Below are 27,175 nucleotides of genomic sequence, written 5' to 3'. Positions count from 1 at the left end.
ACAGACATTACCAGGAGGTTAACTCCTGACTTAGCCTTTAAGTGAAACTAGCCACTGTTTGGGAAAATGCAATGGCAACCCATTCCAGTACTCTTGGCTGGAAAATCCCATGGACGGAGGAGCCTGGTGGGCTGCAGTCCATGGGGTCGCTAAGAGTCGGACACGACTGAGCAACTTCACTTTCACTTTTCACTTTCATGCATTGGAGAAGGAAATGGCAACCCATTCCAGTGTTCTTGCTTGGAGAATCCCAGGGGCAGGGGAGCCTGGTGGGCTGCCGTCTCTGGTGTCGCACAGAGTCGGACACAACTGAAGCGACTTAGCAGCAGCAGCAGGAGCAGCCACTGTTTGAGCCAGGAACCAAGATGGGCCTGAGAATCTAGGTGGGCTTGCTTTTGCTGACTCCAAAAATCCTGAGTCTGCCTTTGACCCTCAAGACAACACCTTCCTGTCCTGGACTCATTCTTATGCTGCATTCCACAATCTATCTAATTGCTGGGTCTGCAGAGCACTTCCCTCTTCATCAATTGAAGATTTCCCATGGTGCGTTTCTCTACTTTAAGGAAAGGACTTTCTTCAACTCTGTGATAACATCTAAGAAGCCTAAGATGGACAGGTATAACATACTGTATCTTAACTATGGAGATAATGTGGCTTTCAACTTTGATTATACATTACCTTGGTTTAATGATTATTTTGCTGCACATAAGAAAGTAAATGGCTCTAGATCTGGTGGTTTTCTACTTCGTGTTTATCAAATATGGAATGAGGTCATATGGCTAACTCCTAAAAAGGGACGCCTACTATCTAATGGTCCCATATGCAGGGAACAAATAGAACCAACCCCAGAAGTTAGCTGATGACTGATTATAATGATTAGAAACAATTGGGATTTTTTTCTCAAGAAATATGCAATGTAATCATTCCTGTGTTTTCCAGTCCCAGTTCAGGTCCTCCTTTTGCCTGGCCAGGCACTGATTGGGACTGGATCCCTCAGCCATGCTGTCTTGCACCAAACAGGACCTACTGGATATGTGGCTCTTACCAATGGGCGTGGCTTCCCCCCAGCTGGATAAGTGTGGTGGTCTCAGAGAGGTTTGGAAAAGAATTTCCAGACATGAGACAGAATGAAAGAAGAATACAGTTTATTAGAGTGGGAGACACTGTTAGAACAGCAGGACAGCTCAAAGGAGAAGCTACGTTGAATGTTGAATGGGGGTCCTTAGTCCACTTTTATACCCAGGGTACAAGGAGTGGGATAGGGGTCTTGCAGGTCATTTGCTGACTGGATGAGGCACATACGCATACTGGGTGGGGGGAGGAATAAGGCAAAATACCTCCTCCCTATGGGGTAGGAGGGGAGACAGTTTATACTGTTCTATTAATACTTACAGTGGAGGAGGGAAGGATGATAAGAGTCTGGTTTCTCCATTCCTGCATTCCAAGACCCTCCTTGGTTATCTGCTCTTTTGTCTTTGGGTCACCACATTCGTCCCTCTCTCTATGTTTAGGGCCAATTCTTTGGCCCCTTTTAGTACCCTGCTCATGTCTAACTGTCTACCTATTTCCCTTCTCAAGCATTTGGGAACCCAGTCTCAGGGTAAAATGGGCCATGACCACTCTGTCTTCTTCAGGCTGTACAGGGGTGTCATGGGGCTCTGGGTTCTCTTTGCCTGCTCTCTGTCAGGGTACATTTACAGTGGAAGATGAGAGTCCATGGAATGATAAGGTGGCTTGTTCCAGCACTGTCTGGGTGTTGGCCAGGGAATGTTCTTGTCAAACTATCACTTGGAGATTTGTTGTATTCTAGAAGAAACAAACTTAACAAGAAATTTAAAGGTACATGGCCCAAAGATTAATAGAAATAGAAAAGCTGCTCAGGGGCTAGTCAGGAGAATCAGGACTAGACATTGGTTTGTGATGTTAATATTTGTCTAGGTTTGAGAAGATGCAAGAATTTGGGCTCATAAAATCTTTACTTGAAAACATCTGACTATCTGAAGGCCGGTTCTTGTGGGGGTTTTTCCCAGAGCACAGCGTGCTCTGATCTCCACCCTGAACTCCTTTCAGGGGATGTTGAAGGTCAGCAGCTTGTAGTGGTCACAATGTAATTCTTGTAGAGGCAGCTGGCAAGTGCCAACTTCCAGTCAGCAGGGGCCGCTTATTTGACCATGCTTTGGGGGCATTTCATGGCCATTGTGTCCCACGGTGCTGGGAAGGCTCATTCCCAGGTCTAATGAAGATTCCTTTGACAGGCCACTCAGTGTGCTATTATTGGACCAGGCCTTGCGAGTAGCAAAAGTCTCTGGACCCTACCTGTCTTACTAGCCTCTTGGTTCAGGAAAATATTCCCTCTTGTTGCTTCTTCCCATATCTAGAGTTACTTTATTACAATCATTGATACCATGTGGAACTGCACATCAACATTTTATCACAGACTCAGTCACACATTTAGTAACGTAAGAAACAATCTTCTGAAACAAGTGACATAGAAAATAATATAGTTATAGCTAGCAGTTATTAGTAAGGCCATAAGTAAGAATTATAAGTCAAGGATTTTCATTAGGTATAGCCCAGTATACTCTAGGTCATCTGACTTCATTTGTTAAATGACTATACCCTGATGTTTAAACTGTGGTGTTGGAGAAGCCTCTTGAGAGTCCCTTGGACTGCAAGGAGATCCAACCAGTCCATCCTAAAGGAAATCAGTTCTGAATGTTCATTGGAAGGACTGAAGCTGAAACTCCAATACTTTGGCCACCTGATGTGAAGAGCTGACTCATTTGAAAAGACCCTGATGATGGAAAAGATTGAGGGCAGGAGGAGAAGGGGACAACAGAGGATGGGATGGTTGGATGGCATCACCGACTCAATGGACATGAGTTTGGGTATGCTCTGGGAGTTGGTGATGGACAGGGAGGGCTGGCGTGCTGCAATTCATGGGGTCACAAAGAGTCGGACACGACTGAGTGACTGAACTGAACTGAACTGGTGTTAATCTCCTGGTTGTACGTCATGGAGCATCGGATCTTTATCTGAAGATTGCTTCCTGAGATAAGCTTTAGAAACATACGTAGAGTGTCCGTTTTAATAACTTAATTAACTCTTTTAGCAATATAACATAACAACAAGGAACTATCTCAGAAGTGTGTCTTAGTAAACACTATACCTTAATTAACAAAACTAGAAACTTAGTTTAACAATTAACAAAGCTTAATATTCAGTGAAACAAAATTTTTTCATTATGAGAGCATTAACCCTGTGGCCAGGGAAGGCTTTAACCCATCAAAAAAAAAAAAAAAAAAAAAATGAGGTTTGTCAGGGAACTGGAAAAATCCAAGTGGCCATCTTTGGATTTCCCATAGCCCTGACTCTTTGATTATAGCTATTGTTCACCCATTTTTAATGCCCGACTTAGGAGTAGACTGTTGCCATATTTTAAGGACATCAGGATAGCAAAAGTCTAACCATGAGGGTTTATTTTTTTTGTAATTTCTATGATATCTATATAAGTAACATCAGCCATACAATATAACCTGAGAAGATTCATCACTCCTCCAACAATACTTCCCATGTAATTTAACATGTCAAATGAACTCAGGTAGTTTAATATCTCTCTTTGGGATGCTTCAGGGGCCCTCTGAAGCATCCCAAAGTTAGCTAGAAGGAAAATGATTTAGGAAGTGTTTTCAATAAACATCAAAAGGGTTTATAACACTCAGTCAGATAGAATCATAGAGATCACTGTGAAACAATATATTCACTTAGCCAAAGTAACAAAGAAGATTTCAAAGGTGAACATAGAACAGATCACTTCAGAGGTAAAGAAAATTACAACCCATTATCAAAGGCAGCTCAACATCTCAAGAAAACTTGTATTTATGCACAAAACTCTTCCCTTGGGGTACACTTTCTGTCAAACCTTCTTATCACTTTCTGTACCTATGACTTTGTTCTCCCATCTTGAAAGAGCCACCTATAAGTCAGACCTACTTCCTTTTACCTTCATAAAATGTAATTTCATTCCCCATACCTTCTTTACTGAAAACACACATCATATTTTCCTTAAGCAACCAAGAACTGACCTTTATATTAGCATTCTATAGATTGGTGAACATAAATACCAGTGATAATTTCTAAAAAAAAAAAAAAAAATTGCTTTCTTATAGAGAACATCTCAGGATGGCATCAAACATTATTCATGAATAGTCCAAAATCTTTAGTTTCTCTGTAAGAGGAAGTTAGTGTTTAGTAATTAATGTTTCAAAACCTTATTTTAATTGGATATGATCTAGCTATTAAACTTCTAATAAACTTTCGTCACCTAGTTTAGCACAACCCTAGAAATTTCAGGTTACCAAAATCTAGAGAGGCTGTTTTAGACAGACATTTCTAAAGTGTAATATTCTTAGTAGAGTTTATCTAAATGCTCATATCTCATTTACATTTTTTTTGAAGTTTCTTCACTTGAGGTACTTTCCTTTCTGACAAACTTGTAACACATATAACAATATAACAGTATTTAACTTATAATAAACCTAGGCACAATGAAAACATTATGCTTAATGTTAATGACTCTTAGACATGTCTATATTAGATTAGCAAACAAACATTAATACTAGATATTTAATATTGAATATTTCCCAGTTAACATGGTATTCATTTAGGTTAATTTCTCTTGTATTTAGAATTGTTTGATTTGTAAGCACTTACTTTTCTTTAGGCCAACTAAATTAGAACTCATTTACAACTTCAGCAATAAAAACAAAAACAAAAACAAAAAACAAAGACACACACTGAGACATACACAAATCCAGACAGACGGACAGATCTTATAGTTTTCCGATTGAGATTTAAAATGTTTGATACACCCCCTCACCTTTTTTTTTGGTTTAAAGTTTTAATCTATCCTAAGCTGAAGTCTCAGACAAAGTGGGCAATGTATTTCAAGGACATGGAAAAGGTTAACATCAAGTTTTTCCCTAGGAAGGCATTTTAACAAGCTATTTGTTTTTAATTGCATATACAAAAAGAACCGGTTTTGCAGTTTCCAAGAAAAAAAAATTTCATTTTAACCAGTTTTCTCCGGAGTCTAAAGAATATCATTGCCATCCTGTGTCAAAGTCATCTTTCATTTCTGTAGTCATAATTTTATAGCTAAAATATAGACCAAATAGTGCTCAAATTTACTCTGATATCAGGAGCAGATCAGCTGATAAAAATCTTGAATTGTCCCTCTGGTGGGAAGTGAGGTCTTTGTCCTATCAGACGAATTTGAAGGGTTAAGGGAATTTGCAGGAGTGCTGCAATCAAGATTGCCGGGAGAAATATCAATAACCTTAGATATGCAGATGACACCACTCTTATGGCAGAAAGTGAAGAGGAACTAAAAAGCCTCTTGATGAAAGTGAAAGTGGAGAGTGAAAAAGTTGGCTTAAAGCTCAACATTCAGAAAATGAAGATCATGGCATCCGGTCCCACCACTTCATGGGAAATAGATGGGGAAACAGTGGAAACAGTGTCAGACTTTGTTTTTTTGGGCTCCAAAATCACTGCAGATGGTGACTGCACCCATGAAATTAAAAGACACTTACTCCTTGGAAGGAAAGTTATGACCAACCTAGGTAGCATATTCAAAAGCAGAGACATTACTTTGCCAACAAAGGTCCGTCTAGTCAAGGCTATGGTTTTTCCTGTGGTCATGTATGGATGTTAGAGTTGGCCTGTGAAGAAGGCTGAGCGCCGAAGAATTGATGCTTTTGAACTGTGGTGTTGGAGAAGCCTCTTGAGAGTCCCTTGGACTGCAAGGAGATCCAACCAGTCCATTCTGAAGATCAGCCCTGGGATTTCTTTGGAGGGAATGATGCTAAAGCTGAAACTCCAGTACTTTGGCCACCTCATGCGACGAGTTGACTCATTGGAAAAGACTCTGATGCAGGGAGGGATTGGGGGCAGGAGGAGAAGCGGACGACAGAGGATGAGATGGCTGGATGGCATGACTGACTCGATGGACGTGAGTCTGAGTGAACTCCGGGAGTTGGTGATGGACAGGGAGGCCTGGCGTGCTGCGATTCATGGGGTCGCAAAGAGTTGGACACGACTGAGAGACTGAACTGAACTGAACTGATGTAAGTTAATACTGCTGCTGCTGCTGCTAAGTCGCTTCAGTCGTGTCTGACTCTGTGCAACCCCAGAGATGGCAGCCCACCAGGATCCCCGTTCCTGGGATTCTCTAGGCAAGAACACTGGAGTGGGTTGCCATTTCCTTCTCCAATGCATGAAAGTGAAAAGAGAAAATGAAGTCGCTCAGTCGTGTTGACTCTTAGCGACTCCGTGGACTGCAGCCCACCAGGCTCCTCCGTTCCTGGGATTTTCCAGGCAAGAATACTGGAGTGGGGTGCCAAAGTTAATACATTGCCATATAAAATTTGGTGTCCTCAACCAATAACTGGGTGATCTAAAAACCAGGAGACAATTCTCTAAACTTATCTGGACCTGCTGAGGAGGAAGATGGGCCCAAGCAGCCCTTCCAGGTCTACCAAGGCCAGAATGTCCAAAGCACAGAATGGTGCCTGCTTTTCTCAATCTTGCATTTCCGTCAGGGTGCACTGTCGCTGGGCCACTGCAGTGACTACTAAACTTGATCCTTGGATAAGTGGTATGTCAAGACATTTTTCTCCCTAGAAGTGTTAGTATGAAGCAGCCAGCCCATTTTAAGAGTTGTGTGGTTTATATTCTAGCTTGTCATTCCCACACAAATCCAGTTCTTCTTTACTTAAACTGCTTACATTAATTCTAATAGCAGGAATATTCCTGGGTCCATCCACCACCCCACATCAACCCCCACCCCACCCCCACAACCGCCTCACATCAACCCTCACGCACCCTCAGCCGTGCGGCCACACCAGGTTTCAGTTCCCTGACCTCTGAATCGCTTCAGCCTCATCCGCAGGAATCCTATTGTTAAGAGACAACCTTCTTCGTTTCAAACGTAATTATCCCACAGAATTTTACGCTTTTACTTTAAAACTGTTACAGTTATTTAAACTAATGAAGAATCTATGGTGCAACCCAAGACGTGTAAAACCCTCTGTGTGCGTGTGTGAGTTCTTAGTCTCTCAGTCGTGCCCACCTCCTTGGGACGCTACGGACTCTAGCCAGCCATGCTCCTGTCTATCGGGATTCTCCAGACAAGAACAGAAGTGGATGACCACGTCCTCCTTCAGGGGATCTTCCCAACCCGGCGATGGAACCCAGGTCTCCCGCATTGCAGCCGGATTCTTTTCCGGTCTGAGCCACCAAGAAGCCCTCAGGTACTTCTCAACACTGATAAGATGCCTCGGGAACCGAATGTAGAAGTGCGGTGGTGTCCTCTAGGCTCCGCTCGGTCCGGCTGGTCGCCGCTCGGTTCATTTCGGGCCACTTCGGCCCCGCTCGGCTCCGCCCTTCGCAACCCCAGACAGAGGCAAGTCCTACGCCACGCCCCTCACACGCCCAGATGCAGGGTGGGGGTCCTATGCCCCGCCCCTCACGATCTGGACGCAGGCCTGTCCTACTTCCCGTCCCTCACAAGCCCAGAGGCAGGCGAGTGTCGTACGCTCCGCCCCTCGCTGAGGCTTTAGTCTTGTACCAAGGCCGGAGGATTTTTTGGCGTCTCTACACGACGCAGGCGAGTTTACAGCAAATTCTGAAGCCAGCTATTGGTAGGTGCGGTCGCCCCAGGAATCGTGAGGTAGTTTTATATTTTATTTTTCTTAACTTGCGCCTGCGGTATCCCCCTCTCCTCCATATCCGTGGTCTTGGGTCACCTTGGACCTCCTTGTTCCCCCACCGTTCTGTCAGAGATAAGAAATCGTTGAAAATGCTTCCAGCTAATAGAGCTTTGATGGAGTTGAGTAGGAGTGGGTTGTCTTCTAATTAAAATTAATTGGAGAAGGGAGATTGTTTTAGAATTGGGAAGATGGTAACAGGAGTGCTGTACATAGTTGTGCGGGATGTAGATGTAGTTGTGCGGGTTATTAATAGGCTCAGGTCTTGGTGTGCAGCATGTGGGCGGATTGAATAAAAGATCTGTAGAGTAGAAGCCTGTTGAGGAATGGTATTCCTGTTAATGGGAGACTTCATATGAGGGCTGTTGCACGCATTGCTTCCAGCAGTTTATCTGCTCAGAGCGGAGGATACTGATTTTACTGTGGTTAGAGTGGCCAGAAGCTTTGGAATCTAAGGGGGTATGAAGGAGGCCCCCCTGTCCTTAAAGAGCTGGAGTATCTTCCATTTAGGTCTAAGTGGGGGAGGACACTGGGCAGTGACATTGGGGCCTCTCTCTCTTTGTGACTTCTTCACTGAGCTCAATCCAACCAAATCTCAGGGAGCTAAACTTTGAGATGTCCCCAGTTGCTGGCAGGTTTTCCCTGGAGGACCAGCTTCTTGGTCTCCGTACTGAGTGCCCAGTGTCCTCGGAGTTGCAGCTTGTGTGTTTCTGTTGCAATGCCCATGCCCAGTGGTCTCTGCCGTGTAGCCCTATTGCTCAGCTGTGCATGAAAACTGGTGAAAAATGGGAGAAAGTGGAGGGGAGCGTTGGGGTCTGCAGGAGAGCTGTGGGAAGAAGCAAGTGTGAGCCTCTGGTTGAGCCCCATGCGTGGCAATGGGTATGTTCCAAGATTAGTGGTGTGACCAAGTTCAAGCTGACTCTGTCCCCCGTAAGACAGGCCAGTGCTTCAGAGTGATTGTCATGGTCCGTGCACAGCTTGAAAAAGGATTTCCAGACATGAGGCCGAAAGGGAGGAGAATAAAGTTTATTAGACTGGATGACAATGTTAGCACAGAAGGTCAGCTCAAGGGAGAGTGGAACACTTTCCCAGGCTTGCAGCCAAGTTTTATAGCCCTAAGACAGAGAAAATTCCTACTGGAATGGTAGCATTAGGTGATTGCTTATGATGCTGTTGTTGTTCAGTTGCTCAGTCATGGCCCACACTTTGCAACCCCATGGAGTGCAACAAGCCAGGTTTCCCTGTCCTCCACCATGACCCAGAACTTGCTCAAACTCTTGTCCATTGAGTCAGTCTTGCCATCCAACCATCTCATCCTCTGTTGTCCCCTTCTCCTCCTGCCTTCAGTCTTTCCCAGCATCAGGGTCTTTCCTAATGAATCAGCTCTTTGCATCAAGTGGCTAAAGTATTGGAATTTCAGCTTCAGCATCAGTCCTTCCAATGAACATTCAGGACTGATTTCCTTTAGGATGGACTGGTTGGATCTTCTTGCATCCAAGGTACTCTCCAACACACAGTTCAAAAGCATCAATTCCTTGGTGCTTATCTTTCTGTATATTTCAACTCTCACATCTACATATGACTACTGGAAAAACTATATCTGTGACTATACTGACCTTTGTCAGCAATGTAATGACTCTGCTTTTTAATATTCTGTCTAGGTTTGTTACAGCTTTTCTTCAAGTGAGCAAACGTGTTTGAATTTCATGGCTGTGGTCACCATCTACAGTGATTTTGGAGCCAAGAAAATAAAGTCTGTCACTCCACTGTTTCCCCATTTATTTGCCATGAAGTCATGGGACCTGATGCAGTGAAATCAACAAATGTCTTTAAAAAAGAACTCAGAAGTGTTTATTAGACGCTGAGTCTGTGGTTCTTTTGTTCTAACCAATATGTGCTTGAGCCTTTCTCTTGTGTGTCACTGGGTTCTGGGAGACTTCAGCTTTTCTATCAACAAGAGACAGAAGAGAAAGACATATATCACATGGTATCACTTATCTATGGAATCTAAACAAAGGGTACAAATGAACTTCTCTACAAAACAGGAATAGAGTTGCTGACATTCAAAACAAGGTATGGTTATCAGGACGTGAGAGGTGAAGGAATAAATTGGGAGATGTGGATTAACATACCTTTCACTTCATCTCGCTACTATGCATTAAGTGAATAAGGAATGAGGACCTACTATATAGCACAGGGAATTCTACTAAATACTCTGTAATGAGCTATATGGAGAAAAAAAACCTTAAAAAGAATGGATATATGTATATGTGTTCTGTTGTTCCCTTGCTCAGTGGTGTCCAGAGTTTACGACCCGATGGACTGCAGCATGCCAGGCTTCCCTGTCCTTCGCTGTCTCCTGGAGTTTGCTCAAATTCATGTCCATTTTGTCAGTGATGCTATCTAACCATCCTGTGTCACCCCCTTCACCTCTTGCCCTCAGTCTTTCCAGATCATTGTCTTTTCCAATGAGTCCGATATTTGCATCAATTGGCCAAAGTATTGGAGCTTCAGCATCAGCATCAATCCTTCCAGTGAATATTCAGGGTTGATTTACTTTAGGACTGACTGGTTGATCCCCTTGTTGTCCAAGGGACTCTCAAGATTCTTCTCTATCACCACAATCCAAAAGCATCAATTCTTTGGTCAACTTTGTTTATGGACCGACTCGCACATCTCTACCTGTTACTGGAAAAACAACAGCTTTGGCATTAGGGACCTTCGTTGGCAAAGTGATGCCTTTGCTTTAAAATACACTGTCTACTTTTATGATACCTTTCCTTTCAAGGAGCAGGCCGTCTTTTCATTTCCTCACTGCAGCCACCTTCAGCAGTGAGGCCCCGGCCGTTGCCCCCTGGCCGCCTCACCCTCCCACTGTCCCTACAGAAGCCTGACTTCTCAACGGCCCGCGCCCCTGACCGCCGGGCTTCGCTCGGCCCCGCCTCCAGGCCGCTCCGCCTTTTCACTGCGCGTGCGCACAACGTCACACACCCGGAAGCGGAGAGCAGCGAGCAGAGGTCTCAGCGCAAAGTGAGTTTCTCTTTTTCTAGTCAAGTCTTCCTCTCGCAGTTGTCTTTCCTCTGTACCGTGGGTTGAGGGTCGCTGCTGCATCTAAATCTCCGCTCCCGTCCCACCACCCCCAGCAAATTCAGATTTCCCTGTGTAGTCAAGAGGCGCCTCCATTTTGCTTTAAACTCGCTCTGAAGCGGATGCCTGCGTTTGTTCCCTGAGACGTCTCATTTCGCAACTCTTGGCTGCTTAAAACCAATTTCTGATCTCAGTGACTCCTCTGCCCTTCCTGCACCGCATGAAATTCTCTTGGGCGATGTGGGTTTATTCGCTCTGCGGTCCCCAGGCTCGCGCTCTCGCTCCCAGGAGGCCGCGCCGGCCCCTGCTCCCGGAGAGGCCCGGTTCTCTCCCATGTCCTGGGATTCTGGAGAGCCCGCCCTGCTCCTGAAACTCCCAGCCGCTCAGTCGTCGCGTCTCAGCTGGCCGGTAGTTCTGTTCCTCAGGCATACGTTTCTTAGACCGTCTCCCCCGACCCTGTGTTGGGGGAGGTGCCTGGGCCAGCCACGTGACACCCATGGTTCTGTGTCCCAAATACAACCCGCTGGAATTTGGCTCTTGCGGGAGGGGGCTTCTTATTCAGTTGCCATCCCTTTAAATAGTAGGCCAGAAGGGGTCAGGAGAAGCAGACGGCGACCTCGAGAGAAATAGAAAATTGAAAATATCATGAGGGAAAAGTGATGGCAATGAAGAGGATTGGTGAGGGACTTGCGAAGAGATAGCAACATGAAAGAGCCTTGACGGTAACGGTGGATAAATGATAGAAATTTAGAGAAAAGCAGGATCTCCAGAAAGTTAAAGGTGAGCAACATATGGAGATGGTGGTGTTGAGTGTGAGTCTTTGCGACCCCTGTATCTCCCAGAGTCTGCTCAAATTCATGTCCAGGGATGCTGTGTAACCATCTGACCCTCTGCCGGCTCCTTCTATAGCCTTCAAGGGAGACGGGCTGTAAATCACGTGTCCTAAAGAGGGCGACAGGGGAGAGGCAGTTCACACAGAGAGCCGGAAAAGGGGATACAAGAGTTGGAACCTTGACCTACAGACAATATCATGCTGGCAGAGTACTAGTGAACAGAAACAGTGACAGACTTTATTTTCCTGGGCTCTAAAATCACTGTAGATGGTGACTGCAACTATGAAATTAAAAGATACTTACTCCTTGATAGAAAAACTATGACCAACCTAGACAGCGTATTAAAAAGCACAGAGATTACTTTGCTGACAAAAGTCTATAGTCAAAGCTGTGGTTTTTCCAGTAGTTACGTGTGCTTATGAGAGTTGGACCATAAAGAAAGCTGAGCGCCGAAGAGTTGATGGTTTTGAACTGTAGTGTTGGAGAAGACTCTCGAGATTGCAGGGAGACCAAACGGCCCAATCCTAATGGAAATGTGTCCTGAATATTCATTGGAAGGGCTGATGCTCAAGCTGAAGGTTCAATACTTTGGGCTCCTGATGAGAAGAACTGAGTCACTGGAAAAACTGTTGCTGGCTAAGATTGAAGGTGGGAGGAGAAAGGGCTGGCATCACCGACTGGATGGACATGAGTTTGAGCAAACTCCGGGAGTTGGTGATGGACAGGGAAGCCTGGCATGCTGCAGTCCATGGGGTCCCAGAATCCGACTCTACTGAGCAACTGAACTGAGTGATTGGAGGAGCTGAGAAAGAAAGTGAGCTGAAAGGAAGCATTGCACTTGGAGGTGCCAAAGAGTTGGGAGAAACGGAGGGCAGACGTGGAGGAAGAAAGGCAGAAATACAGGGAGATTTTGGATTATCAGGGAGGTTGGAGAGAAAGCATCTTTATGGGGAACAGATGGCAGAGAGAGGCCAGATGGGAGTCAGGGAAGAAGTAGAGAAGAGGACAGGCACAGCAGGAGAACCGAGGAGAAGACAAAAGGAGACAGAGAAAGAAATAGGGAAACAGATAAACCAAATGAAGTGGAAATAAGTAGTGCGCAGGTGGTGGTGCAGACTAAATCCAGAAGAGTGCTGAATCAATTGAATAAAGAATTAAGTCATGATATATTGATTTTTAGCTTTACAATTAATAAATTTAAATCTTGCTCCTTTAAATTATACAGAGGAGGATGGGAATTGTAATACTTCTGTCTGTAAGGCTTGTGGTTGTTGTAATTATTTGTATTGAAAGATAATATCCATGTGTAGAGTCTGTTGAATTGGGGAGTAAGGCAGTGACTTGACTCACAGAGGTGGGTCACCTGCTTCCCTTTTCCTGGTGTGGAGTAGAGGTTGTGGGAGAGGAGAAGTGGTTAAAGAATTGACAGACTGTTACTGCATGGTACCTTTTCAAGGAACTTTAAACATGTTCTTAGTGATGGCTTTCCTTTTTGCTTTCTCCTTTGTTTACATTTAATTCTTTTTTAGCTTGGGTTAAAGATTAGTTCATCTCAATATCTACTTTGTTGTAAACAACTATTCACATCTGAAAAGATTTCGTGGTCTCCTGAAATTAGTTCATGTTATTCTTTTGTAAATATGCTGTCTTATCAATTGGTTTTTATTTTTCTCCACTTTGTACCAGAGTTTTTCAAAGAAAAAATTTTTAATAAGCTGATTAACTTAGGTTTGCTTCACATTTATTTGAAGCCCATTTCCTGTCTTCTCTTTACATTATATCTTGGAAACATTTTTTTGGTAACTAGTAAATAATTGTAAACTGTTTTGATGAGTACTTAGTAAGGATGTCAGTGATCTTTTTTCTTGAATCAGGACCAAATTTAACCAGTTAGTATGATGGTCTATTTTCCTCTCTTTCATGTGGTCTGGTGACTAGTGAGCCGTGAGTTAATCTGATATTTACTCAGGCCCAGAAGCTGAGCTAAAGTGACTCCTGAAATGATTGGCCAAATTGGGTGTGTGACTGTGTGTGGCAGTTTTTCTTGGAGGGAGTTCCCACTTGTTATTAGAATTTGAAATGAATCCCAGTTTTCCACGATGCAAAGGACAACTGTAGGATGGAGGTGGGAGCATAAGCTCAGAGTCAGAGAGAATCATGAGCTGTCTTCTGTGAATAAAGGTCGATGTGAAGGGAGGCCTCCCACCTCCACTGGCTTCCCGGTGTCCTCAGAGCAGCATCTTGACTCCTCAGGTGGCTCCACAGCCCTTTGTCATCCTCAGGTCGCTGCCAGGGTCTCCAGCCTCATCCTGAGAGCTGATCCCGTTCTCATGGTCAGTCTGTCCTGGTCACATTTACGTAGTCCTTGTTCATAGACACCAAAACCTTCTCTGTCTCGGATCTTAGGTTTTTCTCCTACCTTTGGTCATTAAATTGTGACCGTGGCTCTCTCTCTTTCTGTTCCTTCAGCTCTAGGCTAGCGAGGTCTCCGCATCTCCTTCTGATATTCGCTGTCAAGTTAGCCATGTTTACTGCCTCTGTATCACCTTCATCAGGCATGCCCTTCTCCTTTAATTATTTGGAGTGGTTCCTGTTTTCCCTTTATGGAGTGTGCACCGTGTTCCTGTTCCTCCCAGGGTGCTTTCAGCATTTCACTCTCGGGGTGAGGACTAGGACTGTGTGATGGGCACACACTTCTTATTCTAGCTCCACCTTACTGCAGCAGGAGTCAAAATGAAGTCAAAATAAAGAAAGTCCCTGAATTTCTCCTTTGGTCTCTTAACTAATGCAGTTGATTAAAGAGCCCAGGTTCCAGGTCAGTAACATACACACAAGTGAACACACAAGTATATAATGACATATTGTGTACCCATAAAACTGACGATTTTTGTCACTTGGGACAATTGGATGAATGTAGAAAACATTGTGTTAAGTGAATTAAGACAGACAGGAAAAGCCTGATTCAATATGTGCTTCCATTATGTGGAATGTGAAAAAGTGAAAATCACTAGTAGCAGACGGTTGGATGGTGGTTATCTGGGGCTGGGAGGTTGGGAAGAAGGGGAGATGTTGGTCAAAAGGTACAGATTAGAGCTGTAAAATGAGTGCATCCTGGGGAGGTGTGTGCAGCATGCTGACCGTAGTTAATCCTGTGTTACTGGAAGTTTGACAGGAGAATAAATCATCAGTGTTGTCACCACACGCAAAGCACGGGAATTTGGAGGTGATGGATGTGCTGGTTAGTGATCTGTGATAAATATTTCAAAGTGTATACATGTGTCACATGGTCACAACATGCATGGAATGTATACACAACACCTTCTTGATAGGCCGTTCTATGTCAGTAAAGCTGGTAAAGAAGAAAGTGGCATGTGGGCTGGACTTGAATCCTTGAGTGGCATTCAACCCAGGCTTCACATGAGATCATGAGGCATTTTGCCTGGGCATGTTTTGTCCCCTCCCCCCATCAGATACGCTCCTCAGGTTCTCCGCGAATGTTTCCAATCTACATTGAGCCCAGGGCTCTTAGCCTCCACTTATGAGACTGAGATCAGGCCCTGGGGGAGGGGAGGGCTCTCTGCTCTGAGTGGGGCTGGACCAGGGCCTGCTGTGTGACCTGAGGGGATTGTGGGGTCAGCGGAGTTACCCCCTGCTGCTGTGTACATGAGGCCTCACCAGGAGGGGAGTGTGATCCGAGGGAAAGTGTGGGAAAGTCCTGTGTTGGACTCTGTGCAGGAGTTATGGTCCTGAGTCCTCCTGAGACAGTGGGCCCAGAGGACTGTCTGCTCCTCATGGTGAGGGCTTCCCTGTGTGTGGGGTTGGAGCTCAGGAAGGGAGTGTGTTGACTCTAAGCATTAAACACCATGTTTTCCACCTTTTTGATATGCCTTGAAGATTCGTGTTACCTGAGGGTGAAGCCCAGAAGAGGAGGAACATGAAAGAAATCAAGTCAGGCATGACTCTTTCTCAGGTAAGGTCATATTCTCAGTTGATTCTCAATCTGTCCCTCCTGAAATACCTGTCTTTGGACTGGCTAATCTTCTCTGACTCTGAAGTGTCCTGTCTGACTCCTGTACATGCACACTCACCTGGGCCTTCCCTCAGGGCCAGTTGTCTCCACTTAGATCCCATCTCCCCATGACCTGATGACCTGGCCCTTGTGAGGGGGCTCATTGGCCACTGTTCTGGGAAGGACTTCTCACCCACCGGTTGGAGAGAGGGTCTCAGTGCTGTTGGGCAGCAGTGATTGCTTAGAACCCATCTGGATGCCCTGTGATTGCTTAGAACCCATCCGGATGCCCTGTCTGCTCTCTGTCAACCAGGGTAAAGAAGCTGCACATAGATGTGAGGTACTAACATCCACAGTACATGCTGAAATCTGGAAAAGAGGCCAAGGAGGGGGAATCAGTCCTGACTTTTTATAGTACATTTAAAACTAAATTAGGACCTCCTTGAAAATTTTAAGTGTTTGAGAGTGAAATGGAAAGTTCAGAAACAGACCTAAGTGCTAGAGAGTGTTTTTAAACTATGAAATGGAGTTTGCTGATTATTTATTCTTCCTTTTTGGCTGCACGATGCAGCTTGCAGGGTCTTAGTTCCTTGAGGAGGCATTGAACCTGAAACCCTGTGGTGGAAGTGCGAGATCTTAAACCCTGGACCGATAGGGAATTCCTCCAACTTTTCTAATCTTGATGGCAATATTCGCTCATGGAATAAAAAGATAAACTTTGGATTTTGTTAATAACTACATACGTATCACTAACAATAATATCATATTATTATATTTAAATATACTTTTCTGCCGTACTGGCTCTTCATTGCTTCAGTGGCTTTTATCTAGTTCTGGCGTGTGGTGGCCACTCTCTAGTTGTGGTGTGTGGGCCCCTCATTATGGTGGCTTCTCTCATCTTGCAGCACATGCTCTAGAGCGCACTGACTTCAGTAGTTTCACCTACTGGGCTCTAGAGCTCTGGCTCAGAAATTGAGGCTCACAGGCTTATTTGCCCCTTGGCATGTGGGATGTTACTGGTCCAGATATCAAACCCGGGTCTCTTGCACTGGCCAGTGGATTCTTTACCACAGAGCCACCATGGAAGCCCTCATATTATTTGTAAATACAGGTATTTTTATTCTGATTAGAATAAATCTTCTGTATATTATTTCCTCCTTGTTTTTCATTTTTTTGAAGTAGTATAAGATAATGTTGAGGATTTCCCTGGTGGTACAGTGGATAACAATATGCCTGCCAATGTACAGTGCACGGGTCCCATCCCGTGTCCAGGAAGATGCCTTAGAGCAACTATGGTCATGTGCCACAACTACTGAGTGTGAGCTCTGGAGCCCGGGAACCATAACTACTGAAACCCACACACTTTAGACCCTGTGCTCCAAAACATGAGAAGCCCATGCACTGCAGCTGCAAGTACAGAAAGCCTCCTCACAGCAACAAAGGCCCAGCAAAACCAAAATAATTAACTTTTTAAAAAGACATAGAATGTGGGCAAATTACAGAAGTACAATTGATTCATTTTTAATGTCCCAAAGATGCTGAAATACAGATGAATAAAAGAAAATGAGAGTGTCATCCCAGAATGTGTCAAAAGGCATCATCTTGGAGTAGGAAATGGCCACTCAGTCCAGAATTCTTTCCTGAAAATCCCATGAACAGAGGAGCATGGCGGGCTACTATGAGGTTGCAAAGATCTGACACAACTGAGCAACTAAGCAACAACAACCTCCACAAACAGCAGAGTGAGCTCTGAAAAACAAATCTAAACCTCTGATTTACCTCCTGCAGATTCTTCGGTGACTTATAGTTACTTTTGGAATAAAGTCCTAAATCCAAAGACCTTGTAGAAAGCAGCCTCTACCTGGCATCACCCCTCTTCGTTCCCTGTGTCCCAGTTAGACTGGCTGACTTTCTGTTCACAAAATACCTTCCTGCCTCAGAGCCAGCACTCAGGCTGTTCTCTCTGCTTGCAACACTCTTTCCCACCTTGCCAATCCTAACTGTTTCCTCCTCATGGAGACCTTGTGTGATTTCTTGATGTACGTCAAGACTTTCCAATAAATCTCTTAGCACCAGGCCTGTTTCAGAGCACATGTTGCAATAGTAACTTTAAAATTATGGATGTAATTGGGTGGCTGGCTGCTAGACTGTAAGCTCCATTATGTTCACTGCTGTACTCCCAGTTTGGGGCCCACGTTGACACTCAGTAAATTTGGATTGAAAGAAAAAATAGACAGGTCTTCCTTGTTTCAACCAGTTGTGTGTTTACATTTGCATGTATGAGTGCATGGATCTGTAATTCCACGGTTTTATTACAGAACATCATCTCATAAACATGTTTTATGCTTTGTAGCAGTTGAAATTGTATCTTAAGTGTTTTCCATTCCCTTAAGTTTTTTTTACCTCTTTACGTGAATGATGGAAACAGTAGTAAGAGTATTGACATTGTGTGGTTGGTGGGAAGAGCGGGTGACCCTGTACAGTGACCATTTATCCTATAGTCGTGTCCGACTCTTTGTGACCCAATGGGCCATACATAACCCTTCAGGCTTCTCTATCCCTGAAATTCTCCAGGCAAGAATACGGGAGTGGGTTGCCATGCCCTCCTCCAGGGGGATCTTCCCCCCGTAGATATCAACACCATGTACCCTGCATTGCAGGCGGATTCTTTATTGCTGAGCCTCAGGGCAACCCAGATACCTACATATGATACTGCATATTATAGTGTTCCCTGTGCATTCAGAAGGAGGTAGATAGTAAATTAATTTGTGAATATTTTTCTGTCCATCTATCATGTCTGTCTTTCCGTGGCTGGCAAAAGATCTGGGATTCTACACCTCCATTGCACTTCAGCTTTCTTGAACTTGTTTCAGGTATTCTCAGGGAACTCTCTCTGGATGCACTTTGCTGCTCTGGTACTTAACTCACTGATTCCTTAGGTTCAGTCGTCAGTCCCAACCACCTGACCTCAGGTGCTGTTGCCTCATTTCTTAACTGTTTGAGCGAATTCTTAGAATGACAGAATTTTTGCTCCAGTAAGATGGACACAGATCTTTCTCTAACGTACTGTCATGCTGATGATAAGTTCATCTGTGTAAAGTCTTTAGAGTAATGCTTAGTGTGTAGGAAGTGCTGAAACACTGTCATCAGTGTGATGACATCATAATCATCACAATGTGTGTTCTTTGAAAGCCCCTGTGGACTTTGTTGTCTCTGAAGACACCGGTCTTGCTGTTACTCATCTAGATAGTGAATGTCACTCCATGTGTAGAGTGTAACACTTTTGCATAGACAACTCACAGATTGAATTTTATCTGTATATTCTTCATGTATTGTTCACACAAGTGACAAATTCATATTGATTGGAAGATGTCATAGTCTTATGAATCAACAGGAAATTAGAGAGCCACAGTTTGTCCAAATAGCTTTTAATGGGTCTATCAGAATGTTACATTACCTGAATTGATCCTTACCTCTCTTACCTTTTCTCATTTTGTGTGAAAATAAGAATCCTCCTGAGCGCCTGTTAGTGAAATGTGCTTTCATTTCAGACACAGTTGACTGTTGAGGATGTGGACATCAAGTTCACTCCAGAGGAGTGGGAATGCCTGGACCCTGCTCAGAGGGCCTTGTACTGGGATGTGATGGAGGAGACCTACAGGAACCTGCTGTTTGTGGGTGAGGATCGCTTCCCTGTGAAGTTGGAATTTGGTTTGGGGGTATCTCCGTGTTTTCCCTCTGTGTCTCTTGGCAGCCCATGTTTTGCTTGACTGAGTTCATAGCCTTGTTGACTCAGACTTGAAAAAACTTTGTGACTGGCATGAGGTGTTTAAGCTCGTCCTTTCTTCAGGTGATCTGTGCGCTGTGTGATACACAAGTTTCTCCACATCTTGAGTATTTATAAAGCTGATTTCCAACTTTGAAATATTGAATTCCCTGTTTTCTACCCCTTTGTTCTTAGTTCAGTAGTTCTTGGAAAGGAACTAGATACACGGATGCCTGTGTGCTCAGTTGGTACAGTCGTACCTGACTCTTTGCGACCCAGTGGACCGTAACCCTCCAGGCTCCTCTGTCCATGGGATTCTCCTGGCAAGAATACTGGAGTAGGTTCCCATGCCCTCATCCAGGGGGATCTTCCCTCTCAGGGGTCTAACCCACGTCTCCTGCGTGGCAGGCGGATACTTTACCTTTGAGCCCTGTGGAAGCCCAGTTATCTGTATTATACTGTATATTATACTGTTTCCTGTGCATTCAGAAAGACGCTGATAGTAAGTTAATTTGTGAATATTTTTCTGTCCATCTGTAATGTCCATCACTTCTTGGCTGACAAAAGAGGTGGGATTCTACACCTAGCAATGCAGGAGGCACAGGGTCTAGGTCCTCTCTAAAGCAGGCCTCTGAGCTTGCTTCTAACCTGGCTGGACACTGCCCTGACTGCCTGCTGTGAGTGCAAGGCTTGCAGCACCAGAGATAAGACAGGGGACAAATCTTGAGATTGTTGAGGCCTTGGAGGGGCCCTGGCCTACTCATCCCCAGGCTTAGCAACATTATAGGTTTTGTAAGACAAACAAATAGCATTAACAGAAAAACAGAGGTGCTATTTGCTCACAAATTGCTGATGATAACAGATAGCATCCTGGGATTATAAGGGGGAACCTGAAACTGCAACCTTTGAAGTCTCACCCACGAGATCGTAACATGCTGCCTGGGACCTTTTCCTCACTGGGTCTCCAGATGGGCTGTGTCCCAGGACTTCCCAGCGCTGTTTGAGTTTGGATGTTGGTCAGAACCTAATTTGGTGATGTATCTTCTGCTCTTTCTACTTCTCTTTGCTTTTATTGTTAGCATATTGAAAGTCAGCTTGATAATTCTATAAGTATGTGTATTATTTATTTGTACAGAACAAGTCACTAATTTTGTTAACAAATCTTTGAACCTGAGACGAAAGTGACAACTTTTGGCAAAACTTTAATTGGCCCTGTGAGCAGTATTTGTGAGACAGAATGCCACTCTGTAGGAAAAAGGAGATTAAGGTTGATGACGTTTTTATTCCCTAATGTGAAAGTTCGCCTTACTACTAGTTAGCTCATACATGGGACGTCTACACTGGGTGGTGTGAGAATTGGAACCTTAAATAAAGAGGGCTGTACCCTTAGAAGTTACTAAATGTTTGTGACTCTTGCCCATTGAGAAAGGATAAGAATCTGCCCTGCTGGCTGAGAGTCTGAATCCTCCTCTCCTATCATAAGGTACATAAAATGAAAGTGAAAGTCACTCAGTCCTGTTGGACTCTTTGCGACCCCATGGACTATAGAGTCCATGGAATTCTGCAGGCCAGAATATTGGAGTGGGTAACCTTCCCCTCCTCAGGGGATCTTCCCAGCACAGGGATCAAACCCAGGTCTCCCCTTCATTGCAGGAGGATTCTTTACCAGCTGAGCCACCAGTGAAGTAATGTGAGGTACATAAAGGTAAATTATAAAATTGTCAGAAAAGAAGTTACACCTGGAAACAGAATTGTGCAATTAGTGAGGATGATTGTCCATATTACAATGTCAAATTATATTTCAGCTGATCAGCTCCTCACTTTTTAAGTGGGCTCTCTCTTGAGCTGACCCACAGCTTTAACAGTGTCCACCACTGCCCTTTCTGTCTCTGTTAAAAATCTTTGTCCTGTTGTGGCCTTTCACCCCTCTCAATCCCTCTGTCTCCCTCTCCATCAGCTAGTCCCCTGATGAAGCTAACTTCCCCTGTGTCTCAGTGGGGGGATGGGGGGGGGGCAGCTTCCCCCACTGCTGTCCCCACCCTGGCAAATTTCTTTACCCCTTCAGATTGTTCTGATCAAGTGAAGACCCACATCTACCCAGAGGGACAATCCAAGATTTTCATCATCCATGTGTCCCTGTTACCACAGTCAATTTGAGAACTATTTGATCTGTATTTTAGATATAAAACTATGACTATAGAAAGGGATGATAACGTTTTTGACACAGGGATTGCTGTGATATTCTTTAGAGTCTGGAGAATACTGGTTAAAATGATTTTTCTTTTTTCTTTGAGAGTACAAAACAATTTCTTTTTGCATATGGAATAAAAACAGCTGGCTTCTTAAAAAGCCCTGCCTACAGAAAAGCTTGCAGTTAACCTTTACCAGGGATCCGAGATGACTCTAGTGGTAAAGAAGCTGCCTGCCAGTGTGCGAGACGCAGGAGATGTGGGTTCAATCCCTGGCTAGGGAAGATCCCCTGGAGGAGGCAATTGCAATCAACTCCAGTAGCGTCAGAGAGACGTTTTAAATCTGTCTGGATTTATGTATGTCTCAGTGTGTGTCTTTGATTTTGGATAATATTGCTGAGGTTTATTTGTAAATGAGCTCTTACTCAATTGGCTTTAAAAGAAAGTCAGCACTTGGCTCAATGGTAAAGCATCCACCTACCAGTGCAGAAGATGGATTCGATCCCTGGTCTGGGAAGATTGCACATGCTACAGAGCAACTAAGCCTGTGCAGCTTTAAAAGAAAGTCAGCACTTGGCTCAATGGTAAAGCATCCACCTACCAGTGCAGAAGATGGATTCGATCCCTGGTCTGGGAAGATTGCACATGCTACAGAGCAACTAAGCCTGTGCAGCACCACTACTGAACCCCCGGTGCTCTAGCGCTTGTGGTCCACAAGAGAAGTAACTACAATGAGAAGCTTATGCACCACAACTAGAGAGAGTAGTCCCCACTCGACACAAGGAGAGAAAGATGGAGCAGCGACAATGATCCATTGAAGCCAAAAATAATAAATAAATTTTTAAAAAAAACAGTAAGTGCATACAAATCAGGTTCATGTGAACTGAGAAATATTCGATATTAAATATGTAGTATTAATGTTTGCTCATCTAATAAAGACATATCTTGAGTCATCCACATTGTGTAATACTTCTATTGTATTACACTGAGAGATTTTGGACTATTGATGACTATTCTGAGATGCTGTCTATAATAAAGCAAATGTTTTTAGAAGCTATCACTGGTATTTTTGTTCACCAATCTAGAAAATGCTAATAGAAAGCACAGTTCATGATTGCTTAAGGAAACTAAGATGGGTGTGTTCAGTAAAAAAGGTATGAGAAATGAAATTGAGTTTGGATGCTCATAGCAGTGAGCGGAAGCTGGAAGCAGTGTCTTTGTTTCTCAGACTGAGAGTCCTGATCATTGGACCACAGCAGCCAACAGTTAGGGCTAAGGTCCCTAGTCTTGCCTGCCTAGTCAAGAAAGAATTCAGATGAAGAGGCACAAGGTAAAGAGTAAAGGAAAAAGTTTATTGAAAGGAAAAGTACATGCAGAAAGACACATGGGCTAGCTCAGAGAGAGAGCCCCACCTTTGGGAAGTGTCAATTCTTTAGAAAGGTACAGTTTTCCAGGTCTTCGTGTCCCCTCAGGCCAGTCACCTTCCTTTGTCCCCTCTGGTTAATTTGTCTCAGCACTCTCCCCTGGGGTGCAGACGCATATCCTAGCCAAGATGAATCTCAAAGTGGAGGCTTCTGGGAGGACCAAGACTCATTATGGCCTGGAATTATCCTCTGACTTGACCTCAACGAACTTTTGTGCACATGTGTAGTGTCTACCTTAATGGAAAGGTTTTTTTCCCTTTCTTTGTCCTTTCCATGATTATTCCCTTGAGGTAAGAGACAAAGACTGGCCATTTACCCTGTTTTTGTTATAGATTCCTCAACTGGAGGCCAGCTATGTCTTATCTCAGCAAGTGCAGAGATGAAGAGACTGATTGTAGATATTCAACCTGTAGCCCATCTGTCTCCTATGTGAAAATTATATTTTATTAGGGAAAAACAAATTAAGTCTGATTTACAAGTGGCTGTTTATAAATGAAAAAAGTCATTTAAGGAAAAAAAGAGTGAGAGGTTTATGGAAATTGGATTCCAAAGAAAGAAGTCCCAAAGGGTAGGTCTTTATATGATCTTTACAGTGTGTCATTTGACTCCTGTTAATGTTGTTGCTTCACTTTGGGGAGCATGTAATAAGGTGTTTCAAAGGGGTCTGTTTCCTGTTTGTCCCCTTTCTGTGGTGGATTCCATGGGATGTCCACTTTTGGTCCATGTAGAGCAATGGTAACACCTCCAGAGCCATAATCCTTGGAGCCAGCCTGGTTCTCTTCCTATTTGCTGCACTTGGGAGACCTCATTGGAAGAAGGGGAAAGACTGGCAGCTCTTCAATTGCATTTGGTGTCTCAGCTCCTACACAGAGCTGCCTTCAACCTGTCTTCCTGTTCAGAGCCCTCAGCTAGTCCTGTTGTTACTGCATTTACTACAACCTTCAGGGGTGTAAGTAACAGGAATGTGGTTTGGATCTTCTGTGATTGTAACTCAGGAAACCTGTAAGGACAGTGGACATTGAGGTCCTGTCTTGGATCCCCAGTGATGCATATATGAATCAGGCGGCATGTTCCCTCCTTGCTCATACTGTACGAAATGACCCGTGCTCATCCACTGAACCACATTTTCAGGACATGACCTGAATTGAAATGTGGAGGGTGGTACCTTGGAAACCATTTCTAGGTGAGATGGCTGAGTAGGGCTGTTAGTTACGCAGATCAGTTCTTGTGTCTCACTTGACCTTATCTTTTTAAACTCCTGGAGTTTGTTGTAACCTTTAGTAATCTGCTTTGCCCAAGTGGGCCCTGTTGGTTAAGAACATGTATGAGTCTGTAGGTCTGGGTTTCAGCCCTGCTTTGCTCATTCCTTTCATGTACCATGGGTTGTGTACATGAACCCTGTGTATCCACTACCTTTATTTGAAAAATTGAGTTAATTCATGCTCTTAGTTATCATAGAATTTTGACTGTTTTACTGAAAAGGTCAGAAGTTACTTTTTTTTTTTTTTCCTGAACCATGTGGCAGATGTGATCATAGTTCTCCATTCAGGGATGGAATCTGTAACTCTTCAGTGTAATCATGTAATGCTATCCACTGGACCATCAGGAAATTTGCCTCAAAGGTTACTTTTACATAAAATGTCTATTTACTTCATGTCATGGTTATTGTAGCATGTCTCTTTGTCTGCATTACATATTGTATATTGTTAGTTTATATTTCCCTTCCAAGAGTTTGCCTCTGACTCTAGTTAATAAGTTTTCAAATAATATTCCTTTTTTTTATAGCAGGTTCTTTACCTCTGAGCCATAAGGAAGTCCCCAAAGCTTGTTCTTTTACATGTATCTTGGAGCTCATGAACCGAGTAAGTTAAGGATTCTGTATAGATAGGCAATTGCTGTATTGAATGGCTGTTATTTAAGTAAAGAATGTTTCATATTTTTAATTCTTTGTCATTAAAAGATGATGGTCTTTATGTTTTACACAGTATAACTGACATGAACCACTTCTTGTTATAAAATGTCTATATGTCTGTTTGCTTATAGATTTATAGGAGGTATTTAGAAAAGTGTTCTTTCTTTTGTTTTTAAAATTATTTTAGGGAATTCCCTGACAGTCCAGTGGACAGGATTCAGCATTTTCACTGCAGAGATCCTGGGTTTAATCCATGGTCAGGGAAGTAAGATGTCATGAGCTTTGTGATGGGGAGTGGGGGGCCGGGGGTTGAGCTGTTTTAACAGATTCTTTATTTTCACTATGCAGTGCTTGTTGAACAGTTGTCAACTGCCATTTATGTTTTACAATATTCGTTAGAATGCTTCCTTTGGATTATTTACCATTACAGGGCATTGCCTTTTTGATCCTTGCTTGGTCAGTCCCTCAGTCCTGTCTGACTCTTTGTGATATGGAGTGTAGCCTGCCAATCTCCTTGTCCACGGAATTTTTAGTGTTTTTTCTCCTCAATTATGAGACAGAAGCGTGTTTACTGCCAAGTAGAATGAGCTTTGAGGTCATGGTGGGAAAATACCTTTTTCTTTGAGACTTGACATGAGTTTGCATAAAATGAGTATTTTCCTGATTGCATCTTTGAAACTTGGGTATGCTAAAATTAATTTGAATTATGCGTGATGACTTTTTTTTGTTAACAAGTTCTATTTCTTTGTAAATGTTGCTTATATTTCTAAGTTCATCATCGGAAAGTTTCTTAATTCTGTTCAGGATGGGTATGACTTTTGGTATAATATGTGTTCAATATGAAAGAATTTATTTATGAATTGTAATTAATAGGACACCTATGTTTTTTATATCTTGTAGATGTGTCTCATATACATATGACCAAGAAATTACAAGCAAAAGGAAACAGTGGAAAAGGAAAAAATTTTCAAACAGTGATGTTTGAAAGAGCTGAAACCCATGAAATCAAAGATTTTTTCCTCAGGAAGATAGAGGAAACTGTGCATGGTTTTGAGTGTCTGTGGACAGATGATGAAAGAAGTGACAATGGAATATCTATATCCCATAACAAAAATCTCACTGATGGAAAAGATCATCAGAGTAGAAATGATGCAGCAGATAAGCCTGTTGAAAGGCTCGGATCAAGCTTTCATGATGAATCTGAAGGGACAATTTTTGAATGTAGTCGAGTTGTGACGAGTATCAACAGTAGCGCCTCAGTTTTGCCAATTCAGAGAACTTGTAGTGTCCGCAAAAGCATTTCTTATAAACATGAGAGTCCTGTTGTGCATCCCTCAGAACAGGCCCCAGACCGGGAAGCATACAAGAAAAAATCTTACAAAACTCGTGATTGTGGCATAACCTTTCTTCAGCACTCAGAACTCACTAGACATCAAAGAATCCTTACAGGAAGAAAACCATATAAAGCTGACATAGGTGGCAAGGCCTTTAATGATAATGAGAGCCTTGCAGTTCATCGGAGAAATCATACTGGAGAGAAACTGTATAAATGTGATGTATGTGGCCACAGCTTTAAACAGAACACAGCCCTTCAAATTCATCTGAGAGTACATACTGGAGAGAGACCATATAAATGTGATATATGTGGCCACTCCTTTAAGCACAAGACACACCTTCAAAATCATGGGAGAACTCATACTGGAGAGAAGCCATATAAATGTGATGTGTGTGGAAAGGCCTTTACTCGCAAAGAAAGCTGTGCACTTCATCAGATCCTTCATACTGGAGAGAAACCATATAAATGTGATGTATGTGGCCGTGGCTATACTCGAAAGTCACAACTTAGAATTCATCGAAGAGTTCATACTGGAGAGAAGCCATATACATGTGATGTGTGTGGAAAGACCTTTTCTCGCAAGGAAGGCTGTGCACTTCATCAGATCCTTCATACTGGAGAGAAACCATATAAATGTGATGTGTGTGGCCGTGGCTATATTCGAAAGTCACAACTTGGAATTCATCAGAGAATTCATACTGGAGAGAAACCATATAAATGTGATGTCTGTGGAAAGGCTTTTACTCGTAAAGAAAGCCATGCACTTCATCAGATCCTTCATACTGGAGAAAAGCCATATAAATGTGATGTGTGTGGACAGGCGTTTACTCGCAAAGAAAGCCATGCACTT

At 43.5% G+C, this 27,175-nt stretch overlaps 1 protein-coding gene and 1 long non-coding RNA gene across 2 annotated transcripts; both read left to right on the top strand.

Moving 5' to 3' along the window:
• The first annotated feature begins 7,506 nt into the window (after positions 1-7,506).
• LOC129632467 (uncharacterized) lies at positions 7,507-9,626 on the top strand. Its single transcript, XR_008704533.1, has 2 exons — positions 7,507-7,732; positions 9,431-9,626. It is a non-coding gene; the product is annotated as an uncharacterized LOC129632467 (long non-coding RNA).
• A 1,021-nt stretch (positions 9,627-10,647) lies between these two features.
• On the top strand, positions 10,648-25,203 carry LOC129632465 (zinc finger protein 610-like). Its single transcript, XM_055554108.1, has 5 exons — positions 10,648-10,799; positions 15,584-15,659; positions 19,250-19,376; positions 24,863-24,939; positions 25,177-25,203. The coding sequence occupies exons 2-5, from the start codon at positions 15,624-15,626 to the stop codon at positions 25,186-25,188; spliced, it is 252 nt and encodes an 83-aa protein (XP_055410083.1). The 5' UTR covers positions 10,648-10,799; positions 15,584-15,623; the 3' UTR covers positions 25,189-25,203.
• The last annotated feature ends 1,972 nt before the right edge of the window (positions 25,204-27,175 follow it).

The sequence above is a fragment of the Bubalus kerabau genome, chromosome 17 (assembly GCF_029407905.1).
Source record: "Bubalus kerabau isolate K-KA32 ecotype Philippines breed swamp buffalo chromosome 17, PCC_UOA_SB_1v2, whole genome shotgun sequence".
In the NCBI taxonomy this organism is placed as follows: Eukaryota; Metazoa; Chordata; class Mammalia; order Artiodactyla; family Bovidae; genus Bubalus; species Bubalus kerabau.
Note: the sequence above shows the minus strand (reverse complement) of the source record. Positions and strands in the feature narration are given on the sequence as shown.

Coding starts and splice junctions, on each gene's coding strand:
- LOC129632465 (XM_055554108.1), top strand. CDS start 15,624: ATGAAAGAAATCAAGTCAGGCATGACTCTTTCTCAG. Junction 15,660..19,249: donor CAGGCATGACTCTTTCTCAG/GTAAGGTCATAT, acceptor CTTTCATTTCAG/ACACAGTTGACTGTTGAGGA. Junction 19,377..24,862: donor CAGGAACCTGCTGTTTGTGG/GTGAGGATCGCT, acceptor TTTTTTTTATAG/CAGGTTCTTTACCTCTGAGC.